This window comes from Polypterus senegalus, chromosome 2 (assembly GCF_016835505.1).
Source record: "Polypterus senegalus isolate Bchr_013 chromosome 2, ASM1683550v1, whole genome shotgun sequence".
Lineage (NCBI taxonomy): Eukaryota > Metazoa > Chordata > Cladistia > Polypteriformes > Polypteridae > Polypterus > Polypterus senegalus.
Genome location: NC_053155.1, coordinates 266440290 through 266462840, shown reverse-complemented (window position 1 = coordinate 266462840; position 22551 = coordinate 266440290). Strand labels below are relative to the sequence as shown.

The 22551-nt window shown below is 36.0% G+C and overlaps 1 protein-coding gene across 2 annotated transcripts in view; it reads right to left on the bottom strand.

Moving 5' to 3' along the window:
* Positions 1-1834: 1834 nt before the first annotated feature.
* si:ch211-140b10.6 (protein POLR1D-like) overlaps positions 1835-22551 on the bottom strand; it is a 44268-nt gene continuing 23551 nt past the window's right edge. The window contains exons 2-3 of one of the 2 annotated variants that reach the window (XM_039745497.1): positions 13332-13406; positions 1835-3243 (exon numbers count right to left, since the gene is read on the bottom strand). In XM_039745497.1, coding sequence (XP_039601431.1) covers positions 2916-3243; positions 13332-13406 — 403 coding nt within the window. In that variant the 3' untranslated portion in view covers positions 1835-2915. The remainder of the gene's footprint in view (positions 3244-13331; positions 13407-22551) is intronic. The other variant, XM_039745499.1, reaches the window with a different exon arrangement.

Sequence of the window (22551 nt, the reverse complement as noted above, 5' to 3'; positions counted from 1 at the left end):
TCACACGCCACTGTGAAGTCCGGTAGCATTTCAATTCATTTTATTTCCTATAAGGTGACCATTTATTTGCTATCAGTATTGCTGGTAGTGGTTGTTTCAGAGTGTAGTATCTGCGCCTTGTAATTATGATGTGGCTCCATACTTACTTCTTGAAGCAATGACACATTTGGAGAAGTAGGAGTTGTAAGCCTGTTTTTTCTTTAATAAAGGTAATATTTTGTGTTAGCACCATCATAACTTCATCCACCATCATTAATATTCTTAAGTTCCTATCTCTATTTTTTCCAAATCTATTAGCCCTACCTGGGACTTAACAGGCTGCAAACAGTTGGCCATGAAACAATGAGAGTATCATACTCTTAGCAGATTGTAAGTTTGTTTCTCGATTAATGGACAAGCAGCAATTGCCGAATCCTGGTAAAGTCTTTTGTCTAGGACAAAAAAAAAATCTTTTATGGATATGGGGAGAAGAACCAAAACTCATAAAGCAGTTTCAAATGGATATTTGAAAACAAACCTCTGTATTACTATTCTGCTTTCACTAGAAAAAAACAAAGGTTATATACAAGTCAATTATTGATTTATGTTTTACTAGTTGCAGAGATGTAGAATTTAACATGTGATACCTGCAAAAGTTATCACTAATTTCTTAGGAATCTAAGCACATAACCAGACTTCTTTTCTGCATTTTAAATTATTAACTAAGGTAGAGAAATAGGCCACCAGGGGCATAAAAGGGTTAGACTGGATATGTACTGCATTTGATTTGTAAGTTGCTTTGGATAAAGGCTTCTGTTAAATGCATTTATGTAAATATAACAGGAAACAAACCCATCAGCATCCTTACTTTACTTGAAGAAGCCCCAATGTTAACTGAAGTGCCTCTTCAAATGGCAATGAAAGTAAACTGCCTCTGTTGGCCATAGTTATTTAAGAATGTCCTGAAAGTAAGTGGGCACTGAAGTAAGAAATCTATTCATGGTGAAACTGGCAAAAACCCAGGAAAAAGTCACCCAGGCTATCACACAGTGGTCGAGGATTTCCATGTGGAAGAGGTGAGATGATTACGGGTAATCTGAGAGTTATGAAGGGTGCCTAGTCCTTAATTTGGGAATATAGCTCTGATAAGAGGTCCTTAAGAATTTTAGAGGGCATTCCTCAACTGAAGCCGATTATGGGGATTGCTTTTAATGGCTGCAATGTACTAATAGCCTTCTAAGATTAGATACTAAAGACAAGTTGGTGTAAGAGCTGAAATGGAAGGTTGGTAGTGCATCTCAGGACTCGGTGGTGGCGCAAGAGAAAGAAGTGATTGGGGCAGTAAAATTTTAATGTTTTAGGTACTGGGTTTGGGGTAGGTGCAGGAAGGCAAGAAACCCCAGCTGAAAGCTATAGATGACCCTGAGTAGTCAGGTCCATTGTGGCAGCTAGGGTTTTATCTATTCATTTTTTTTTTTTTACAATTTAATGGATTTTTTCTTTAAATAAAAAAAAAAAAAATACAATAGAGTGTCATACAGGCATTCCTCTGCCACAGTACACATTACAAAATAAAATCATTGGGTTCAACAAATAATGTTCTAATCCCACTGAAACACGTGGGAAACACATACCTAAATAAATAAATAAGCATAGTTTCATTGTTTTTCCTTTAAGGTTCTACATTAATGTTTTACTACAATAATACCACTACCTTGATATAAGAACACACTAAGCAATCACTTTAAACCACAAATTTGGATGTTATAAGAACTATACAGAATTCTTAACTATTTTAAATAAAATAGTTTAATGATACTTTGACATAAACAAAAAACCCAAAATATAACAAAAAGTAATAAAATCTCAAGAACATTTAGCTGCATTTCAACTTGTAGGAGAAATACATGCTACAAACAGCACAAAATGACCACTGAAATACTAGCTTTATTGCTTTTATCAAAGGTTTAAAGGAATTCTATGGAAATGTATGGTAGAACTTTCTACACTCTTCTCTACAAAACAGTCTTACGAATATTGGAATGATTTCTGTTCATTTCAAGTATTTCAGGAAATATCTGTGTTGAGGATTATTTACTGATGGTCAAGGCGAATCTGAACTTAGCATCCTAGGACCAGGTGACACTGAACACTCAAAGTTAAACATTAAAGAAACATTTTCAAAAATGTTTATGTAGAATGTTTATTTTTTTTTTATTCCTGTCGATGAAATTTTGATTTTTTTTTTAAATAAATGTACAAGTATGATGACTTAAAAGGGGAACTACTTTATCATTTACCGTTATGAGGTGGTTATTTGGACAGGTACACTCTGGTCACCAGATCCTGACTTGTGCCCAAGTAGGTACAGTCTCAAAGTCTATGTTCATGCTCCCTTACCCCACATGAAATTTGAACAATACAAAATTCATATCTCCAAGGAGGCACAACTTGTTGATGAATATTATGCTACCTGTTTTTTTTGGGTACTTGACAGAACTGATTCAGAACACCTAGTCAAATAATGATCCCCTTGAGAATTAAGCCAATTGAGCAATGGTGTTAAAGGCAAAGCAGCAACTCTTTAAGTGTATGCTTTTCAGTTTACACTGTTAAAGGAGGGCATTAACTATAGGTGGTTTTATATATTTGATAGGACCAGGAATAATACAAGACTTGTCCTGTGTACTGTTGTAGGTTGGTAAGGGGAGGTGATCTATTTTATTAGTCTACCACTTTTTCGGCTGGTTTAGGTTTGTTTAACAGTCACACCATGCACTATAAAGTAAATAGAGTACCTGAGGTATATAAAAAAAAAAAAAAACCCAAAACAAAAAGTAAACAGTTAACAGAATAAAGAACTGCTTATGCAACTTCAATCTATAGAGTACACATTTAAAATACTATTCCATCACTAATTCATAAAAGGTGAGCAATTACTTCTCTCTGTAATATTTGGATTCTCGTGCTTTGGAGTGCTTATGCTTATGAACTTTGTCTCTTCTTCTTCCGCTTGGCGAGCTGTGCCTGCTGGGACTGCTTTTCTTAGTTGATGAGGAACAGCTATCCCAACTCCTGGCCTCAGACTTATAAGCATGATAGCTGTGTTTCCTTACTGTGTCCTTTTTCTGACCAGTCTTTGTTGGCCCCTCTGACTTTTTGTCACCGGATTGTTTTCTTTCAGCTGGCTTTCTTGCTGGAAATGTATTCCTTAGCGTATTGAGAAGAAATCTTTTATTAGCTCCTTGAAGTGGACACTTCATCCTAGAGCAGAAAAAAAGGGAAGTTATGTACAATATTAAATCTATAAAAGACAAGAGGTTATTAAAATTACATGATAAAAACGACACATACTTCTTCAAAAATATGTTATATAGGGATTCCAAATGTTATCAAAGCAAAATTTACTTTTTGATTAAGCCGCCACTTGAACTTATTGAAATATGATGCAGGAAATGTGCCACAATGTCAAAGGAATACAGTAGATCTTAAACCACAAGATGACTACTTCATTAAGATTAATTCTGTTGTACAGCATGTTCAATGTACTTTGAGTTTTTGTAATTAAATGGTTTATGACCTATTCATTTTCTATTAATATATCATAGATGTAAACTTGTGCAGGCGCTCCAAGCCTGCGTTCAGTGAAGAGTACCATACAAAAATTGAATTCAATTTAATCCCTACCTCCAACTTTGTGTGAACTAGAGTAGGTCTGTTAATTTACCTGTTGTCCAATTGTAAAGAATATACTTTATGCAAGCAATCACAATTTATGCTGTTCATTCAAGATGAGTGTAGATAACAAATATAAAATAATACATAAAACCAGTCAAATGAAAAAGGTGTCTGCTATCAATGTATTACACAGTGGAAAGCATTCTCCACAAGTATGCACTGGAAACTCTGTTGCATCACTAATTTATTTTCTGTTTGCCAAACTGAGAAGAGAAAAAGGGGGCGTTTATGTACTGTAAATGTATCTCTTTTTTGCTTTATGGTACTTACAACTTTCTCCTAATGTTTCCTTATACCTCCCTTAGCCTTCTGTCTGCAAAATACAAAGACACGTGCCTCAAAGGCTTTTGGGTTAGCCTTGAAATCACAGGGTCACTCATTTAAGTCCAGATCTTGTTGTGTAATGCTTGAGTAACTAACATATCCTGCTGATGTTCCTGCTGATCTCAGTAACTCATATCATGTTCATAACGGCTTTTGGAATTGCATTTTATATGAAAATGTATTACATAAATTAAGGTCCAAATGGCTGATTAAATTAGGGCAACTGTAAATAATAGCTCCCTTTCTAAGGATGCATTAGTGCCTTATGATAGATTTATGATTGTTGCTGTGCTTAGCCACACTTTGTAGATGCATGCTGACTTAGGATAAACAGAGAAGCAATTACACATAATTGACAGAAAATTGATCTGACTCTTGTTTATTAGCATTCAAAGCATACCGCACACAAGACATATTATACAGCATATGTTAGTAGAGATAAAGAGCATTTTACAACAGAGTATATTTACAGAAAATATAGTAAATAAGCAGTGGATCCCGTGACCTCAAATGAGGTAAGCAAGGTAGAAAATGTAGGGATGGATAATATAGTGCTTAATAGAAATAATGTATGCTACAAACAAGTGAAAATTGTCTACAGCTAATTTTAGAAACATGCTAGAGAACCCATTTTCATGCACAGAGTTTCATAGACGAACAGTAACTTTGAATGCAAAAATCGATTAAAAAAGTTCAATTTGACAAAAAGTTACTTTGAGTTTTGCCTAATACTGTGGCTGGCTTCCGAATATTGCACAATTCATTTATGAAAAGCTAGCTAGTAGTGCAATTCTTCTATAATATGTATTAAAAAAAAAAAAAACACCCACACACTCATCACTCATCTAAAATCAGTTACTAACCAGTACATCTTTGCAATGAAAAGGCATCAGCTTTAAAATGACTATTTTTTTGTTTATTTAATTTGTCTCATGAAGTGACAAGTGCAAGACAACATTTATTTCTCCTGGGTAAGCACAACTAAGACACTGGCCAGCTACAGTCTCCACTGAAAATGTCTTTTCTAGACACCGTTTTAAATGATCAAGCTTGCACAATGGATCATTCATAAAATTGACTTAATTTTAAACCAGTCCACTTCTATAATAAACTACAAACACACACTCTCACACAAACTCACTAGATGTGTGGAGACAGAACAGATGTTTGAACAACTTTTTACTGCGTAACAATTTAACAAATCCTTAGCTCTCCTTGCATGCCATCTAGTGTAAGCTCCAAGGAAGGCCTTTAAGACGTTATTATAGTTATAAAAATCTGATGTTATTTAAACTGTTTCATTTTACTTCTGCTTTTTATTTTAATGGTTAATTTTTTAGCATTTAATTACTTTTCCTTGGTATACTCAATTAAATATAAACCTATGGGAAATGGGCTTTAAAAATATAGAACAAATAAAAACAAAGAACATTGTTAAATGAAGGAACATACAAATGGTTTATACATTAAAATATGCAACACGGAAGGGAAAGAAAAATTCTGGGTTTCAGAAAGGCTAAATACAAAATAAAACTACAAAGTCTGACTTAAGCCTAATTAAACAAGTGATTTTGTGTTTCTTAGACGTCTGGCCTACTTAGCATCTTTCAGGCTTTATCCTAATGGTTACATGTCTGGGATCATGGCTAGTATATGCTACTTAAGGCCCAAGCCATTATTACATTTCCTAACCTCACAATAATTTTAAATAAATAGAGCTCTTAAAAATCTGAATGGAGACTCTAGTTTAGCTACGTATGAGCAGAGCATGGGAGTATTTTCGGTTCATCCTCGGAGGGTTCCTCCTTTGTGCCTGATGCTGCTAGGATAAGTTCCAACAACCATAAAACCTGAAGTGGACAAAGCAGGGCAGGAAGATGGATGGATATATTCTCGTCTTAGAATGTTAGTTGCAATTAAGTTACACTTCACTAACAAAACAAAAAAATATATATATATCCAATTCAGAAAGAAAGAACAATAAAACAACTGAATGTTCAGTACAGTGTCAGGACACTAGGACTTATTGAAATGGCAGGAGAGTTCTCTGTTCTTTAAGATTATAAATTAGTATCGTACAGTCAAAAACTTGAGGCTCCTTATTTAGTAATTGTTTTTGTAATCTAAATTTAAGGAGCACACCACATCTTTTTCCTATTACAATACAGCAGGCAGGTGAGGAGCAAAATGAAAAGATGAGCAAGTACCATACTATAGGTGTCACATTAAACAGCTCATAAAGCAATGGTGTTCCATCCCAATTATAAAAACCTACTGAAACATTGTGGCTGTGTAAGTCGACACTTCAAGGATTATAGGTCGTCATAGACAGGATCCAAATAAAGGCCTTTTGACATTCTGAAAAGACATAGATAGATGTTCATGATGTAAAATTTACAACTGAATTAGCCTATGCCTCAAACAAACTGAAGATGAATATAATCTACTTATAGCAAATATTCATTTACTGCTGAAAAATATAGTTCTGATTAATTGACCACAGTGCTGTCTCAGATTATCTAAGAGATAATCATATAAAGGAGTTGTCTACAATTGAACTGTTCAAAACAAGATTAAAGACTCATTTCTATTCACTTGTGTTACGTGACCTTCAGTAATACTGATGGTTTCCTCTTTGTGATTATATAACATTATTTCTATTTATTATGTATACTTATGTTCATATATTTTTCTATTTATGTTTTATGTTAGGGCAGCATGGTGGCGCAGTGGTAGCGCTGCTGCCTCGCAGTTAGGAGAGCCAGGTTCGCTTCCCGGGTCCTCCTTGCATGGAGTTTGCATGTTCTTCCCTTGTCTACGTGGGTTTCCTCCAGGCGCTCTGGTTTCCTCCCACAATCCAAAGACATGCAAATTAGGTGGATTGGCGATTCTAAATTGGCCCTAGTGTGTGCTTGGTGTGTGGGTGTGTTTGTGTGTGTCCTGCGGTGGGTTGGCACCCTGCCCAGGATTGGTTCCTGCCTTGTGCCCTGTGTTGGTTTAGATTGGTTCCAGCAGACCCCCCCGTGACCCTGTGTTTGGATTCAGCGGGTTAGAAAATGGATGGATGGATGGATGGATGTTTTTCTTTTATTCTATTATTGTAGAGCACTTTGGCCACAGCATTACTATGTTGTTTTAAATGTGCTTTATAAATAGACATTGACATTAACTTGTTGACAAAGTTCTATTGAACAAATAAAGGGAAAGGGTGAGGTTTTGGGGAATGTTCTTCTCCCGATTCATCAGTTACTATGTAAGACAAAATGCCTTAATTTAGTCAAAAATACAGGATTTCAAATTAGAAAAACTGATAAAGCTTTGTTAAAACTATTTTTAGACATGTATGTGTGTTTATATAGAATAGAGATACCTATTTAAAACTTATTTTAAATTACTAGGTCACATTGACAGAAGGCTAATTAATTTATAAATAGCCAGCCTAAATAATATTGGTTGCATTTGACAGTAAGCAATGGCAATGGGTCAAAGAAATGACCCTTGCTTAGTACTTCTTAAATGCTGTCACTCTGACTATATGGTTTAAATAAGTAAATGAACAGTCATAAATGACACATACTGCATGTAAAAAAAACTCAGTAACATTTTATTTTTGAGCATGGAATTTGCCAAAATTTATAAGACTTATTACAAGCCGATTAGCCAAAATATGGAGACTGGGCCCAGTTTTAAAAATAAATGCTAGACAAAACGTATATGCATCATTACCAGAAAATGATTGCTTCAGTAATGTGGTAACTCTCTGCTGCCACCTATTGGTTTAGAAGAGCCCTCCTGGCCTTCCACCAGTGCTTCATTGACCTCTTTTTGTTTTTCGTGCCCTAAGTATAACTATTTCCTAGGCATCAAGGTTATTATAGTTTTGCCTTTTTATATTAGTTTTTCACTATACATTATTTCCGATCTTAATTGGAAATTCAGTTTAGTTTTGGTTTTCCTTCATAAAGTGGATATAGTTTTTGTTTCACAGACACTTATTTTTTTACACATTATATATTAATTTCAGTTTTAGTAATTATGACATGGTTAAAGAACTGCAGGGTTTAATTTGTGTTTCAATCAGACAGAAATGTAGAGTTATACACACACACAGGTATATATATATATATATATATATATATATATATATATATATATATATATATATATATATATATATATATATATATATATATATGTTTAATGTCACAAGTATAAAACCAAATACAAATAAAGTACAAAACCAAAACCAGATACTGGATATGAAAAATTTTATAATATGAATACATTTACTATCATTTGTGCTGATCAAAATACATTTTTACATGACAATTATCAATGCATATTTAACTGGAACTTAGCAAACAACAAATGGCTGAAGTAGCCACATACAGCAAAAATGCAAAGAAGAGGAATGTTTTCTCAATTACACAACTCACTTTTCTATATTTAAACCATAATGTTCACTCAGGTAACACATGTTCATGTTAAATTTGAGGTGGAGAGAAGTAGCAAATTTGCTGAACCATGGCATATTACATAGCCTTGTAGGCACGCTAGTTTCAATGAACAAATAACCTTGGGTTTTTTCACATTTAGTTGCGTTTGAATTTGTTACTCAAGCTGCCACCCTTGACAAACATGACACTAATATTTGCATTTTTTTAACATTTGCATGGTTCGTGAAGGTGGTTTTGAAGGTTTTGTTACTGGTAGAGTTTAACTAGATTATTTTCTGGTTTATGGATTAACTATTTCACAAAGTCACTTATTTTTGTGGATACTATTTTAGTTATCACATTGAAGTTGTCATTGGGTGGGTTCATTGCTTAGACACTATGGTTGGTCACTTGGGGCATGGCCTTGGAAGCTGTATGAAGATGTGTCATTTATGCAATAGTATAAAAGCCAACATCACCCTGATTAAAACATCTGAGATTGTGGATACCGTGACTGTTTAACTTTTGGACTATTCTTAAATAGAAGTTTCATTATTTTCATAGAACAATTGCCCTGCTGGTGCCTCTCCCCATATGCTCTATACACAAATTTACACAAGTTCAGAGTTACTGGTTGATCCAATATATAAATGCAGCCATCAAACAAAAAAAATTTTCTTGTATACAAGCTATGACATCTTTCCATATTAGAATGATACAAAATCCATCAAAACAAAAAAGTCACTTTTGGCACAATCCTTACAACATGGAAATGTGGGAGGTAAATAGTTGGTACTGGAAAAATATTCAGTGTACAAAAAGTATGGTAATGGTAAAGATGGTTTAATGTTTTACTCCAGTCCTCAAGAGGGTCATTTTCAAGTATTAATATGAAAATAGTAAGATTCAACTTGAAATGGGACATCAACACAGAACCTCAAAACTCTCATAATTTTTTAAAAATTGGCTCACTGGAAAAGTGTCAAAGTATAAACATTAAATTCAGCATGACCAGGCTACCAGCATAAAACAGAAGTGCTCGAGCCTAACAAGCCAGCTTGATTTTTCTTTAGCTTATAATAGGACTGTAGCTGGACAAACCTTTTGGCTGCCAGGGTTCAGAGGAGTGTTCGTCCCAGTAAATGAAATTCCAATGTTAAGGTTATTTTTTGATAACCAGTTCATATTATCGCTGGAAGTGCAATATATAATATGCAAAGCACTGGACTTTAAACCCCCCGGATGGTCAATTTATGTGATCCTAAGCAGCCGTATAACTGATCTGTGGTTAAATTGCAAAAAAATTAAACAGATATATAGTGTCTCTAATTGAAAAGTACCTTGGAAATGCATTTGCTATAAAAATGTGCTTTATAGAATAAACGTTGTTTGATGGACACCAGTAATAACACTTACATTGTTGATTTACATTTGCACATTTTGGAATACACAGAATACAATTTACACATATTGGCATAATAGATATTTGTATGTACCACAAAACAGTGATTAAATGAATTAGAATGGTCAAGTGACCTTCACTTGCATCACTGTCATTTTTTAGCTTTTGGTTTTAGGCTGACACTTGGTAACAACAAATGCTGAATATTGATTTCTGGTCTCTCAGGATGTAGTGTGATATTGATTGTAACTTGAGAAACTGCAAGTATATAGAACAAAGGTAAATGTGTAGGAAAGCACTGCAATCCTCCAACTCACGCCTTGTCTGACAGATGATTACACTGCCTTCCAACTAATTATTGTCCGATAGGTTAGACCAGTTGCAACTACTGCCTCCACTTTTTAAAAGAGAACAGAAAATGGACAACTCTCTTGAAAAAGTAAAAAACAGAATATTTTAGGATAAACATTACTCAATATACTAGGAAGACTTTGTTCTGTGGACAGGTTGAGATATGGCACATAGATTGTATGTTTATAGTGTTTTGATGATTTTTTGTTTGAGCCTGTGTGGCATTTTCTACTAAAACATGTTTTGTATTGGAATTAAGGGTCAGTGAAATGATTTGTACATATTTGTTTCAGTTTAGAAGGACTTTTTTCCTGTGGAGAAGAAAATTCTTTGCGTTTGTGTAAAGTGATGTGGATAGCCTTATAATCAAATAAGGCAAGCATGCAGGTGCAATGGTGTAGAACTGGAATAAACACAGAAAGTACTAAGCTATAGCGTGAGAATCTTTAAAATTAGACAATTTCTAAATTGATGAACTTGCAGACGTTAATGGTACACATATATTTATTTTGATTTTCTAAAGTGATTTTGGATATAGAACTTGCTGATGACATTAAAGTAGGTGAATTCACAAAAATCTAAAATCAAAAATCCCAGCAGAAGTGCCCGGACAAAATTAAAACCGGAGTATATTTGACAAATGAATCAAAATGAATGTGAACCAATTCAAATAGGAATAACTGCTGTGGAGGATTGCTGGCTTCTTACTCCGGCCCTCACCACCAGGCCGCCAGGAGGTGCCATCCCGACAACATGATTGTGCCCAGAGTTCTAGCAGGGCCTCACGGACTATGTAGTGTTTATACACAGCCCTGCTGGATACCTTGGGGACCACTGGGAGTCGTTGTAGGGGGGCTCGTGGGCTCTTATGTGCCCTATAACCCGGGAGTACGTCCCGGTCACGTGACAGGAAGGAACGACGTGCTCCCGGGTTGAAGAAAAAGACTGTTTACCCTGACCCAGAAGGAATAAGGAACTGTGGACTGATTGGGCAGGAACACCTCCGGTTCAGGGTGTATAAAAAGGACTGTGGAAAAGCCCTGAGACTGAGCTGAGCTGGGAGGTAGAGGGGCGAAGTGCCTGGGTGAGGAGGAGAGAGTATTATTGTTTTGTTAATTTAGTTTATGAGTAGTGTGGAGGGTGCTTTGTGCAAGTTATTGTTATTTAATAAAGAAGTCTTGGACTTTTATCCGGTGTCTGGACTGGTACCTGAGGGTTCAAGAGATGGACAAGAGCGTTATCTGCGACACTGCTTAATCCAGTTCATGGTTATGGGTGCTGTAACTTATTCTGGTAGATTTGAAAATAGGGCTGCATTCCATCACAGACCCTATTCATGTCAATTTGATCCAGTTTAGAGTTACTAGTTGATCCAACATATAAATTCAAGTCTTTAGAGTGCGGAAGAAAAAGCAACGCACCTGGAGGAAAAACCCCACAGAGATGAGGAAAAAATGTGCCAATTCCACACAGATAAAGACTAGGCAAATATGCAAATCTAGTCAGAATTTTTGTTAAAAGATATCTCCTAGGCATTCCTAATCTTACTGTAATATTGGGAACAGAAACTGCACTATCTTGCAGTAATGAAGATGTATGCAATTTTTCAACATTAAAAATCAGGATCATTCTTACATTTCTTACATATTTGACATAAGAAAGTGTAGGGAAAACTACTGGTACTGCAGAAAAACTATGGTAATCAGCAACTGGTAAGATATGCTCCTTATTAAACTGTGCAAATCATTGCAAAATTGTAAGTAAAAATCATTTACTGCTCACCTGTCTTGGGTTCAGGTTATTAAAAATGTACGCCAATCTTGACCCCAATTCTTAACTCGCCTCACTTAAACATAGCTATAACTATTGCGTTTTTCCAGAAACAACTCACCTAATAGCAGCATAACTACCACTCATTAAAGAATACAACAGGTAAGCCAATTTCCATTTTCTATTGAATAAAATTTAGTTATTTTAACACATTCTTCTTTATAATGATGGCTGGACATACATTTAAGAATTTTACTATACTCTGAGAATGTGACAATACAACTATTACCACTACTACTGTACATACTGTTGGTTTTGGAACAGTGACATACTCAGACCGAATTGGAATAAATCTTCGCCTGCATGTACAGGAACCACAATTATGGCAGTTTTCACAGTTATTACCTAATGAGATATTAGAATAGATTTTTAAAATAAATTTAGTACTATCTTAAATTAAAATTTCTTGTTCATCATCTTATCTTATTCAATTGGACACACCCCCACCCCCAGTGTAGCAAAGAAAATTATGTCTACGTACTGAGTTTTTGATTTTCACAGCTTTCCAGAAGGGTTTGGGTTATGGTGAAACCGAATATAATGCAACTTTTTGCATGTTTAGTTGGTCTGCATCATACTTATTGAGATGAACTCTTATAAAACTAATAAAGGGGCAAAAGGGTAAGGGCTATGATGAGAATAATCGGATCAGTTTATGGATATAATGGAGGGAGAGAGAGGTGAGTGCACAGATGACAGAAAAATTGGTGTGAAGGCAATAAATTGTGCGGTGAGGAGAATGGGGCGGAGGCTGTTTTAGTATGTAATGAAAGGCAGTATATGACTTGCGTGAAAAAGTACAGACAGTATGCACTGTGACAGATGTGGAGGGAAACTGGCATTAAGGCAGGCTAAAGAAAACAAGAAAAGAAGTAGCTGCAGAAGATACAAGTAAAATGAGCCTCACCAAGAAGGATGCAAATGGCTAAGAAAACCAGAGGTAACACAGTGGGAAAGTGAACAGATTAGGTAGACCCAGATACTGGCATTTAGAACAGTGGTATTAATTACACTCTTCCGCCTGATAGCATGTGCAAACAGTCATACTGATTTTGCTAACGGGTGCAAGCAGTTACTACTACAGTGGCATTCAATAAACACTATACACAGAAATCAAAAAATACTGATTACTACAATGTATTTAGCCTGAATAAAAGGGTGTTGCTTAAAAAAGGAAAATGCACAGCTTTACAGTTTGCCACTTTATCAAAAAATATTTTACATACATATATTTTTAAACGTCTAAACGTTTGTATGTATTGGCATCTCACCAGCCTGAAGGGCCCATGGTTTCTGCTCGGATTCTGCCACGATTTGCTTCCCTGAGGAGCTCATCAACAGCTTTCCTGTTGTAAAAACAGAATGCAAAATATATTGAATGTCCAATTTAGTAACTATATTTTAATTTACTTAAATTCACGTCGCTTTTGGATAGAAAATGTCTGTTTAAATCTTGCCTTAGTTTATTTGGGAAACTTAAATTCATAAATCCAGTTGTTCATTTTCACACTCATCACTGATTAGGCAATGTGTTTGTGGAGTGGTTCGGCCTGCTGCCTGAAACCTCTAGATCACTTGGGCTAAGGTTCCCAGAAAATTGACTCTCTTTTAGCATAATGGATAATGATACATATATCAATAATAAACATTGAACTGCCAAATAGTGTTCTGAGTCTGTAAGACAAAATCAAATCAACAGTGCCATAATAATTCATCTCTCGAGTTTTTCAGGTCCTGTATTTGTGGATGACAGTCATTTATTTATTGATCTCTCTTAAACCAAACCTCAACAGTGTAAACATGTACACAAACACAGACATAGTAAAGTCTTTCAGATGTCACTAAACCAGACTGCCTTGTTCAGTACTTGCATTTCACCGTGTCAGCAGATGTACTTCCTCGAGTAGTTAATAATCTATTCACTGTCATGAAATGCATCTAACAAGAAAAAGGAACTACTCTCCTTCTAGCTACACTAAAATGTGCATAAAAAACTAGAAAGTCTCGCAAGTTAATATACTGTAGCATGCAAATCAATACACAATGTAGTAGAGGTCTTCCTTCTTGCTGCAGTAATGTGTATATTTACAAGCAAGAAACAAAATTCTTTAAGGATTAAAATTGTATAATACTTTATTAATTTTACAATAGTTACAAATTACATCAAAATAACTTGTGGCACATCTAAAAAAATGAGCGGTGGTGGGGGGACGATTACAGATATTCATTTAATGTAAACAAATCCTTCTAATCAGTTTCCTAAATTAACTCTCTTATAGGATTATTTTACTCTATTGTTTAAGAATTAAAATATTCTATTGAACTTTATGCAGGTACCACAACTTGGAATAAACTCTTTGTTTTGTGCTAGTATCAGGTCATTGTTAACTGGGGATAGAATTTTGAATTGCTAAATAATTAAAATTGGTGTTTGATAACTCATTTCATACAATTTAAACCTTAACTCTGTGTTGTGATATCTTGGTTAGGGCTGTTTTCTGCCTAATGCCCAATGTAGCTGAAATAGGCTCCAGCTCCTAATGAATATTTTCTGGTGGTCAGGCAGTGAACAGGGATGACCCTATGACACCTCCCTGCAGCAAAACTTTCCTCAGGTGTTACTTGCTCCCTAAGCCTTGCCTCTTCTCCTCAGCCACATCTAGAAGCTTGACGTCTCTGCTTCTTCTGCCAATTCTCTCATATTCTGCAGACTGCCTCCCTGTAAAACAGGTCCTTAACCAGGCATGTTGTTGATAGGCTCACAACCCCTCTACATGAAATGGGAAGAGCTTTACAAACACTCTGTGACCAGGTCAGAGTATTTCACTATCTTCTTGTAATGCACTGCCTCTATCAATTCCTCCCGGGATATTGTGTGCTCAGTCAGCAGCAAAATCTTTATAGCTGCAGTTCACAGCACCATGTCTGCATGCAGAGAGGTGCTGTAGATCTCTCTAGGGAAATGGAGGTGGACTTGGATCATCTTCCACACCCATCCTGATCTCAGATGTTTTGGTGCCAACCTTGTACCAGTGAGATTTTACAGCCAGACAGAATGTATTTGAGAGTGGCACTGGTGGACCCGCATAGGTCACAGACTTGTTCTATGCCAAACCACTGCTGGAGATTCGGGTGGCTTGGCATGGTATCTTAGGTAGCTGTGATAAAGACACTAAGCCTGTGGCAGCTTCTGTAAGTCTGCCCAATATACCGTTCAACTCTCAATGCTCTCCTATGATGTCTAATGACCTTATCAAAATACACAATATTAGAAGAACAAAAATTCATTTTTTTTGTATACGCATTTTTCTATCAGATGTCTTTCATTCTATATCCAATGTTATAATAGGGTTGTAGCAGGGTATCATTTGTAGTTAAAAATAATACATTAAAAAAAAAATCAGCTCAATTCACACACACCTATAGCATGAAAAGAAGGGAATATTAGCAAATGCCATTCACAGAATTCAAATGACAGTGAAGGTTTGTGGCTTAAAACAAATGTACTTCAAACAAAGAAAAAGGTATCCATCTTCAGACCTGCTTAACATAATTATATAGTATCATTGAGATGGAATCTAATCATCACCATTTGTCCTAAACTCTGGACACATAGCCCATCCTTTCCTGGGAATATTTATACACACAAGGGGCCAATATAGAGTTAACGATTAAACAAACATGAACATCTTTAGAATAAGGGATGAGGAGGAGTATCTAGATAGAGAGAGAGAGGAAAACAAACAAACAAACCAAAAAACGTCACACACATTTGAAAAGAACACACAAACATCTCACAGAAAAAGGATTCAAACCAAGTTCCTAGGGCTATGAGGCAGGAGGGCTAACTGCTTTGCCACTGTGTAGTCCAGACAACAAAACATACTTTGTTTATACAAGCACACTACACAAAATCCTTATACGTAGAAACAAATTATGCATATTACTTGATGGATAGTTTATTAAGGTTTAATCACAGCTGTGGATTGGTGGTATATTTCTAAGACCTTCTGCCTTGAAAATTAAGCTCTAAAACTCATTAGAGCGGCTGCCAAGAGATCAACAGTAGCTTTAAAGGAGCTGCAAGAAAATTATTTCAGTAACTAGCCTTTCCTACATATTACAACCACTTTACATATTATACAGGTCAGAGCTGAAAGAGAGGATGGAAAAATGAAAGCCTTTTTCTAACCTAAAGAATATCCAAGATAATATAGATTCTGAGAATACACACTTTCAACTGATGAATACAACAAAGGGTGATACAAACAGTGAGCATTCTCAGCTTAGCTCCAGTCATTGCCAGATGTTTTGATCCTTTGTGCTCAGAACATATTCAAGAGGTAAATTTACATAGGTGATCATCCAGTATCTGGTGGTGGTAGGCTTCTCAGCTGGTTCTTCATACCAGATCTATAGCTAGTCTGTTGGCTTTTCAGCTGCCTCACACTATTTGTCTATAAAACATTCCCTTTTTTGCTGCTAACACAAAGGTTACTAAGCAGTTTCTGTTTTTCCATGAAAATAGGTAGAAAAGATGCTAGCTAAATTGTCAAAGATCCTGATAGAGAGCTGTGTACACTTACAAAAAGCTTTTTTTTTTTTAAGGAAAAAAAAAATTCCTAGAACTGATCCATTTGTTTTTCCCTAAATACTAGAAGCAATTAGATTGTCATTATGGATCTAAAAGTCATACTTTGCCTTCATTTTTTTCTTATCAGAAAAGCTGAGATGTCAGTAAAGATGCAAAGACTTTTGACAGTAACTGGATGCCACTAATGTTCTTGTCTATTTGAAACAGTAATATTATAAATTAGTAAAAACATTTTAGTTTGAGACAATATACACTGTGTATAATTACATATTCACACCATATTTACAATTTTTTTCTTCTCTTATCTGGTCTCTAATGAGAGTAAAAAGAGGGGAAAGTGTATTTACCCAGTATGCAATTGGATAAACTGTGATCTAAGATGACCTAGCCACAACAGTAAAAGCTGTTAAGCTCAGCCCTCCCAAAGTCCCCAGAGTCATCAATCAAGCAAAAAACAACTGCTGGTAACAAGATCTGATCCACACAGCTGTCTAATCCCTTGCTTCCACATGAAATCCCACTCGACTTCATATGTAATGGCCTTCTAGTATATTAATCTTATATTGGAATTACTTATTAATTGTGACTTTAAAGTTTATTTTAATTGCCTCAGAATTACAAGAAAAAAAGTTTGTTTTGATGGTTAATTCATTAACTATCATGCCTCATTCTTGATAACATATAAATGTTTATGCATTTTGGTATCACTGTTGTACTAATGCTGTTACACTGGCCAGCAAAGACTGTGAATAAACACTCACCTTTGTAAGCCTTGATAGCAAAGAAGCACCAAAACCATAAGACTGGGCTGATGCATACTCAAGTTAAACATAATAGAAATGTATGCTTTGTGTAGTCAGTAAGTTATAGTGTCCTGCTAAAACAGTTCTCTGGTATGCTCAATAATACTAGCTTTATTTTTAGCTTTTTTGTTTTTATTAAACAGAACTTTGGCTTTGCCCTCACAGCCCAAAGACACGTGCTTTGCTACTGTAATAGGTTCTGGCATCCTATGACCTAGTAAGGATTAAGTGCATTTGAGGACCCAAAATTAGGAGCAAAATCAAAGTTTAAGAGGCTAAAAATTCTCCTTTCAAATGACAGCTGTGTTAAGCATTCTTTTGTGACAGCGTGGAAAATTACTGTCTGATACATTCATATTAATGTGTGTGTCAAGTTCTTTGCTCTGCACTCACCTTGTAATTTATTACTATGTCTGAAGAACAAATGAAAAACTTTATCATCTCACCCAGTAGCTGATCTAAGAAGCACACCACAGCCTTGCCGTATACATTACTTTTCCCAGAGAAGTTAAAAATATCCAGCTATAGCATACTATCACACTCTTATTAGACCCTGGAGCTGGGAACTGTTTTTCGAAAGAGTAAGACTGGAGACAGCCACTTCGTGACCTCTGAAGGCAAAGATCACTGTCAATTGCATTTTATAGCATATGTGTGCATTATTTTCTTCATAGAAATAGTGTAAGCATTAAGTCAGACTGCTGTTAAGCCAGCTACGATTTATGTACTGTATACAGTTGATGATGTGGTAAAATTTCAGCAAAACAGCAGTTTCAACAACTGAGTAAAGAAGCCAAAAAGTCCTAAAGGTATTGCTGGGCGGCATACCGGTTCATACCAAAAAAACATTCCGAAACTGAAGCTGTAGCAGACGATAAAGTTGAACATGATGAAACAGAAGAACTTTTGCCGAAAGAAGGAGCCATGTCTGTTGTCTGGAGATACTTAGGTTTTAAAAGGTCGGATGTGGACCATTATGTTCAAATGTGTGAATACTGTTTCTATACTACTGGATAATACTGCAAGCCAAGTTGTACTGGTTTTATTATTTTTCAATACTGTCTAATGTACCTGGGTACTGTGTAATAGTGTGACAATATGTTGACTTTATTCTTGACATTTCCACTTTAATCTCGACGCTTATGACGAGAATAAAGTCGACATGCTGACTTTAATCTCGCAATTTGTAATTAAAGTAGAACATCGTAAACTAAACTTAATCTTAAAATGAATATTTAACTTACTAGAATCTTGCAAACCCCGTCATAAGTTTTGTAGCACATTAAATACTTTGTGTTAAGTGTTCCCCAAGCCTTTTAATCGCTACGTTCTTCCTAAACTTCCACACACAATACATTAATTTCATGATATTCCTGCTCCTGAACATTTAGAATCTATACTAATAAAAGGCAAAGCCTTCACTGACTCACTCACTCATCACTAATTCTCCAACTTCCCATGTAGGTAGAAGGCTGAAATTTGGCAGGCTCATTCCTTACAGCTTCCTTACAAAAGTCGGGCAGGTTTCATTTCGAAATTCTACTCATAATGGTCATAACTGGAACCTATTTTTTCGTCCATATACTATAACAGACTTCTGCTCGATAGCCGTGGGAGGCGGAGTTACGCCTCCCACATAATTTAGTGCCTGCCCATATAAGGCCATCTGTCAGCGGCAATCCAATAGAAACACTGCCGCTAAATATTCACGGGTGAAGGACTGTGCTTATGCAGATGAAGATGAGATGGTCAGGGTGGTGTTTGGCACAAACTCAGCGAAACTGCGAGAGAAACTTTTAAGTGCCGGGTCTTAGCTAACATTAAATACAGCCGTGGACATCGCACGAGATGGCACCAGCACAGCTGGGAACTTTCGATGCACGTACACCGAGCGGCTCACGTGAACTGACGCAGTGCACAGACAAAAAGCAGCAGTTCCAAAGAGTGCTGAACAAAAACTGAATTACACAATTGAGAAGGCGGCAAAAAAATATGAAGCGTGTGACACATACAAACATATTCATAAGTGCAGCTACTTTGGAAACAAAGCACACGGTGGAAAAAGTCAATGTCCTGCTAAAGGAAGACAGTGGAAAAAAAAAAACCCATGCATGCAGTGTGTCAAGTCTCAGATAAAGAGGAAGACGAGCTGTTTATTGATGCAGTAAGAAACGAATCGATGAATGAAACCTGTTATCTTTACAACGATTGACAAACACGGAATGTAACTTGAACACAACACATCCTACAAATACGAACCTGATTGAAAGAAATAATGATAATCAAATCCTTGATGACAGCAACACTCATAACACTAACAAAACAATTACTGTATATTGACAATCATGTTACGTTATTTTTAAAATGTTCCCTTTTCTTTTTCATAACCTCTTTAACACACTACTTCTCCGCTGCGAAGAGCGGAGATAGATAGATATAGATATCTATCTATCTATGATTGTTTTGGTAAAGCCATACTCCGTGTAATCATTAGATGAACGGTAAAAAGTAGGAGCGAGGGGAGGGTGACTTATTGAGGCACGCAGGCGAAACCACAATAGCACGCGGGCTCGATGCAGTGCGTGTCAACTCGATCTGAACTGCGCAATCACATTCGAAAAAATAGATCTTTTCAAGTTCTATTTAGTCGACACAAATATCTTTGGTTGGATTGTAAGGCGAATTTACTCTTTACATTTGTATGGTGAAGAAAAATTTATGCAATGATGCCTACATTTAACTTCTATTCCTACCAAAGATATTTCTGTCGACTAAATAAAAATTTCTTCTATTTAAAATTTAAATAGAACTTGAACAGATATGATAGTTCATAATACCCACGCAGACTTGCACATAAGAGCGGGAGTCATCCGTTTTAACAAACACCGTATTGCACTGATACGAAATAGCAAATTCTACGCGTAATGGTCATAACTGGAAGCTGTTTTTCTCCATTTACTGTAATGGAGATGAGCTTGAACGCCGTGGGGGCGGAGTTTCGTGTGACATCATCACGCCTCCCACGTAATCACGCAGTACGTAGAAAATCAGGAAGACCTCCAAAAAGCGCTGAAGAAAACATGCATTATATAATTGAGAAGGCAGCGAAACAATAAGAAGCGAGCGAGTGACATATACAACTATATTGATGAGTTCTGCTACTTCAGAAACAAAGCACGATGTAAACCTACACTTTAAATTAAGTTCATAGACAGGCTGCCGCTGGCGTTTGTAATTTAGTGCCTGCCCATATAAGGCCGTCCGTCAGCGGCAATCCAATAGCAAACTGCCACGGGTAAATATTCACGGGTGAAGGACTGTGCTTATGGAGAGGAAGATGAGATGGTCAGGGTGGTGTTTGACACAAACTCAGCGAAACTGCGAGAGAAAGTTTTAAGTGCCAGGACTAAGGTAACATTAAATACAGCCATGGACTTAGCACGAGATGGCACCAGCACAGCTGGGAACCTTCGATGCATGTACACCGAGTGTCTCACGTGAACTGATGCAGTGCACAGATAAAAAGCAACAGTTCCAAAGAGTGCTGAACAAAAACCGAATTACACAATTGAAAAGGCAGCAAAAAATATGAAGCGTCTGATAAGCATATTCATAAATGCAGCTACTGTGGAAACAAAGCACACGGTGGAAAAAGTCAATGTCCGCTAAAGGAAGACAGTGTAAAAAAACCCGTGCATGCAGTGTTTCAGGTCTCAGATAAAGAAGAAGACGAGCTGTTTATTGATGCAGTAAGAAACGAATCGATGAATGAAACCTGTCATCTTTACAACGATTGACAAACACGGAATGTAACTTGAACACAACACATCCTACAAATACGAACCTGATTGAAAGAAATAATGATAATCAAATCCTTGATGACAGCAACACTCAGTAACACTCACAAAACAAATACTGTATATTGACAGTCATGTTACGTTATTTTTAAAATGTTCCCTTTTCTTTTCATAACTTCTACTTCTCCACTGCGATACGGGTATATATTTAAATGTATATATATACCCGATCTACAATACATACTTTAGCATAGACAAGCCATACGCTGTGGCTAATTGTAGAGTCTTAAGCCTCTAATGCGCGACATTCGAGGTTCGATTCCCGAGAGGGATGCACTGAGTATGTACGCGCGCTATCCGATTCATTTTACCTTCGCATCTTCTTGGTTTGGGACGTATGAAAAAATATTCGGTTAACGCAGAATCATGTTACGTTATTTTTAAAATGTTTCCCTTTATTAGCACAAGCACAGCTGAGAAGCTTCGATGCATGTCCTCCATAACGCGTTAAAAAAATAACGCATTTAATCACACTTTCAATTCAAAGCAAGCGGGAACTTTTGTCAATGCATGATTTCCTGGTACATCCATTACACTGATGCACACATCACAGCTACAAAAATGTTAGAGTCGGAATAAAGCGCGTTCCTACGACTGATCATTTCGACTTCCGAAGCCTTGATAAAAGCATGGTTTTGTGCACACTGAAAAGCAAGCAAAATTAGATGCATTACAGAAAGCAGACTTTGTGGCTCTTACTGGGGATCATTGGACTTCCGTGACCGTTAGTAATTCTAATTACATCTAATTACAAAATGTTCAATGATCACACTGTTTTAGCCTAATGTACAAAATAATTTTGGCTAAGGTTACTCAGAGTTTAAAGATTAAGTTGGTCAAATTACCTTTTATGTTTCTGACTTATTTTTTAAGAAGAAAAACTGCACTTTATGTTGAAATTTTGGTTATTATTATTTAAAGACAATACTATTCTGAAAATCTACTTAAAGTACTTAAACTACCACTTTATTTTTAAGTCTGCCCAATTTTAACCAGGGATGATATTTTTGTTTCTGTTTTGAATTCAAATGCAGTTTAAAGGCTTTTTTTCAGAAATTAAAACAGCTTCAGTTTACAATATTCATGTACATGTCTATTATTTGATTCTGTAAGCCCACTAAAACACTTTTAAATTAAAAAAAAAAAACATTTGCGATTTGGGGCAAATTTACGCGTGCTTGATTACATAAGATTAATCCTCTAATTAATTGGATTAATTTTTTAATCGAGTCCCCCC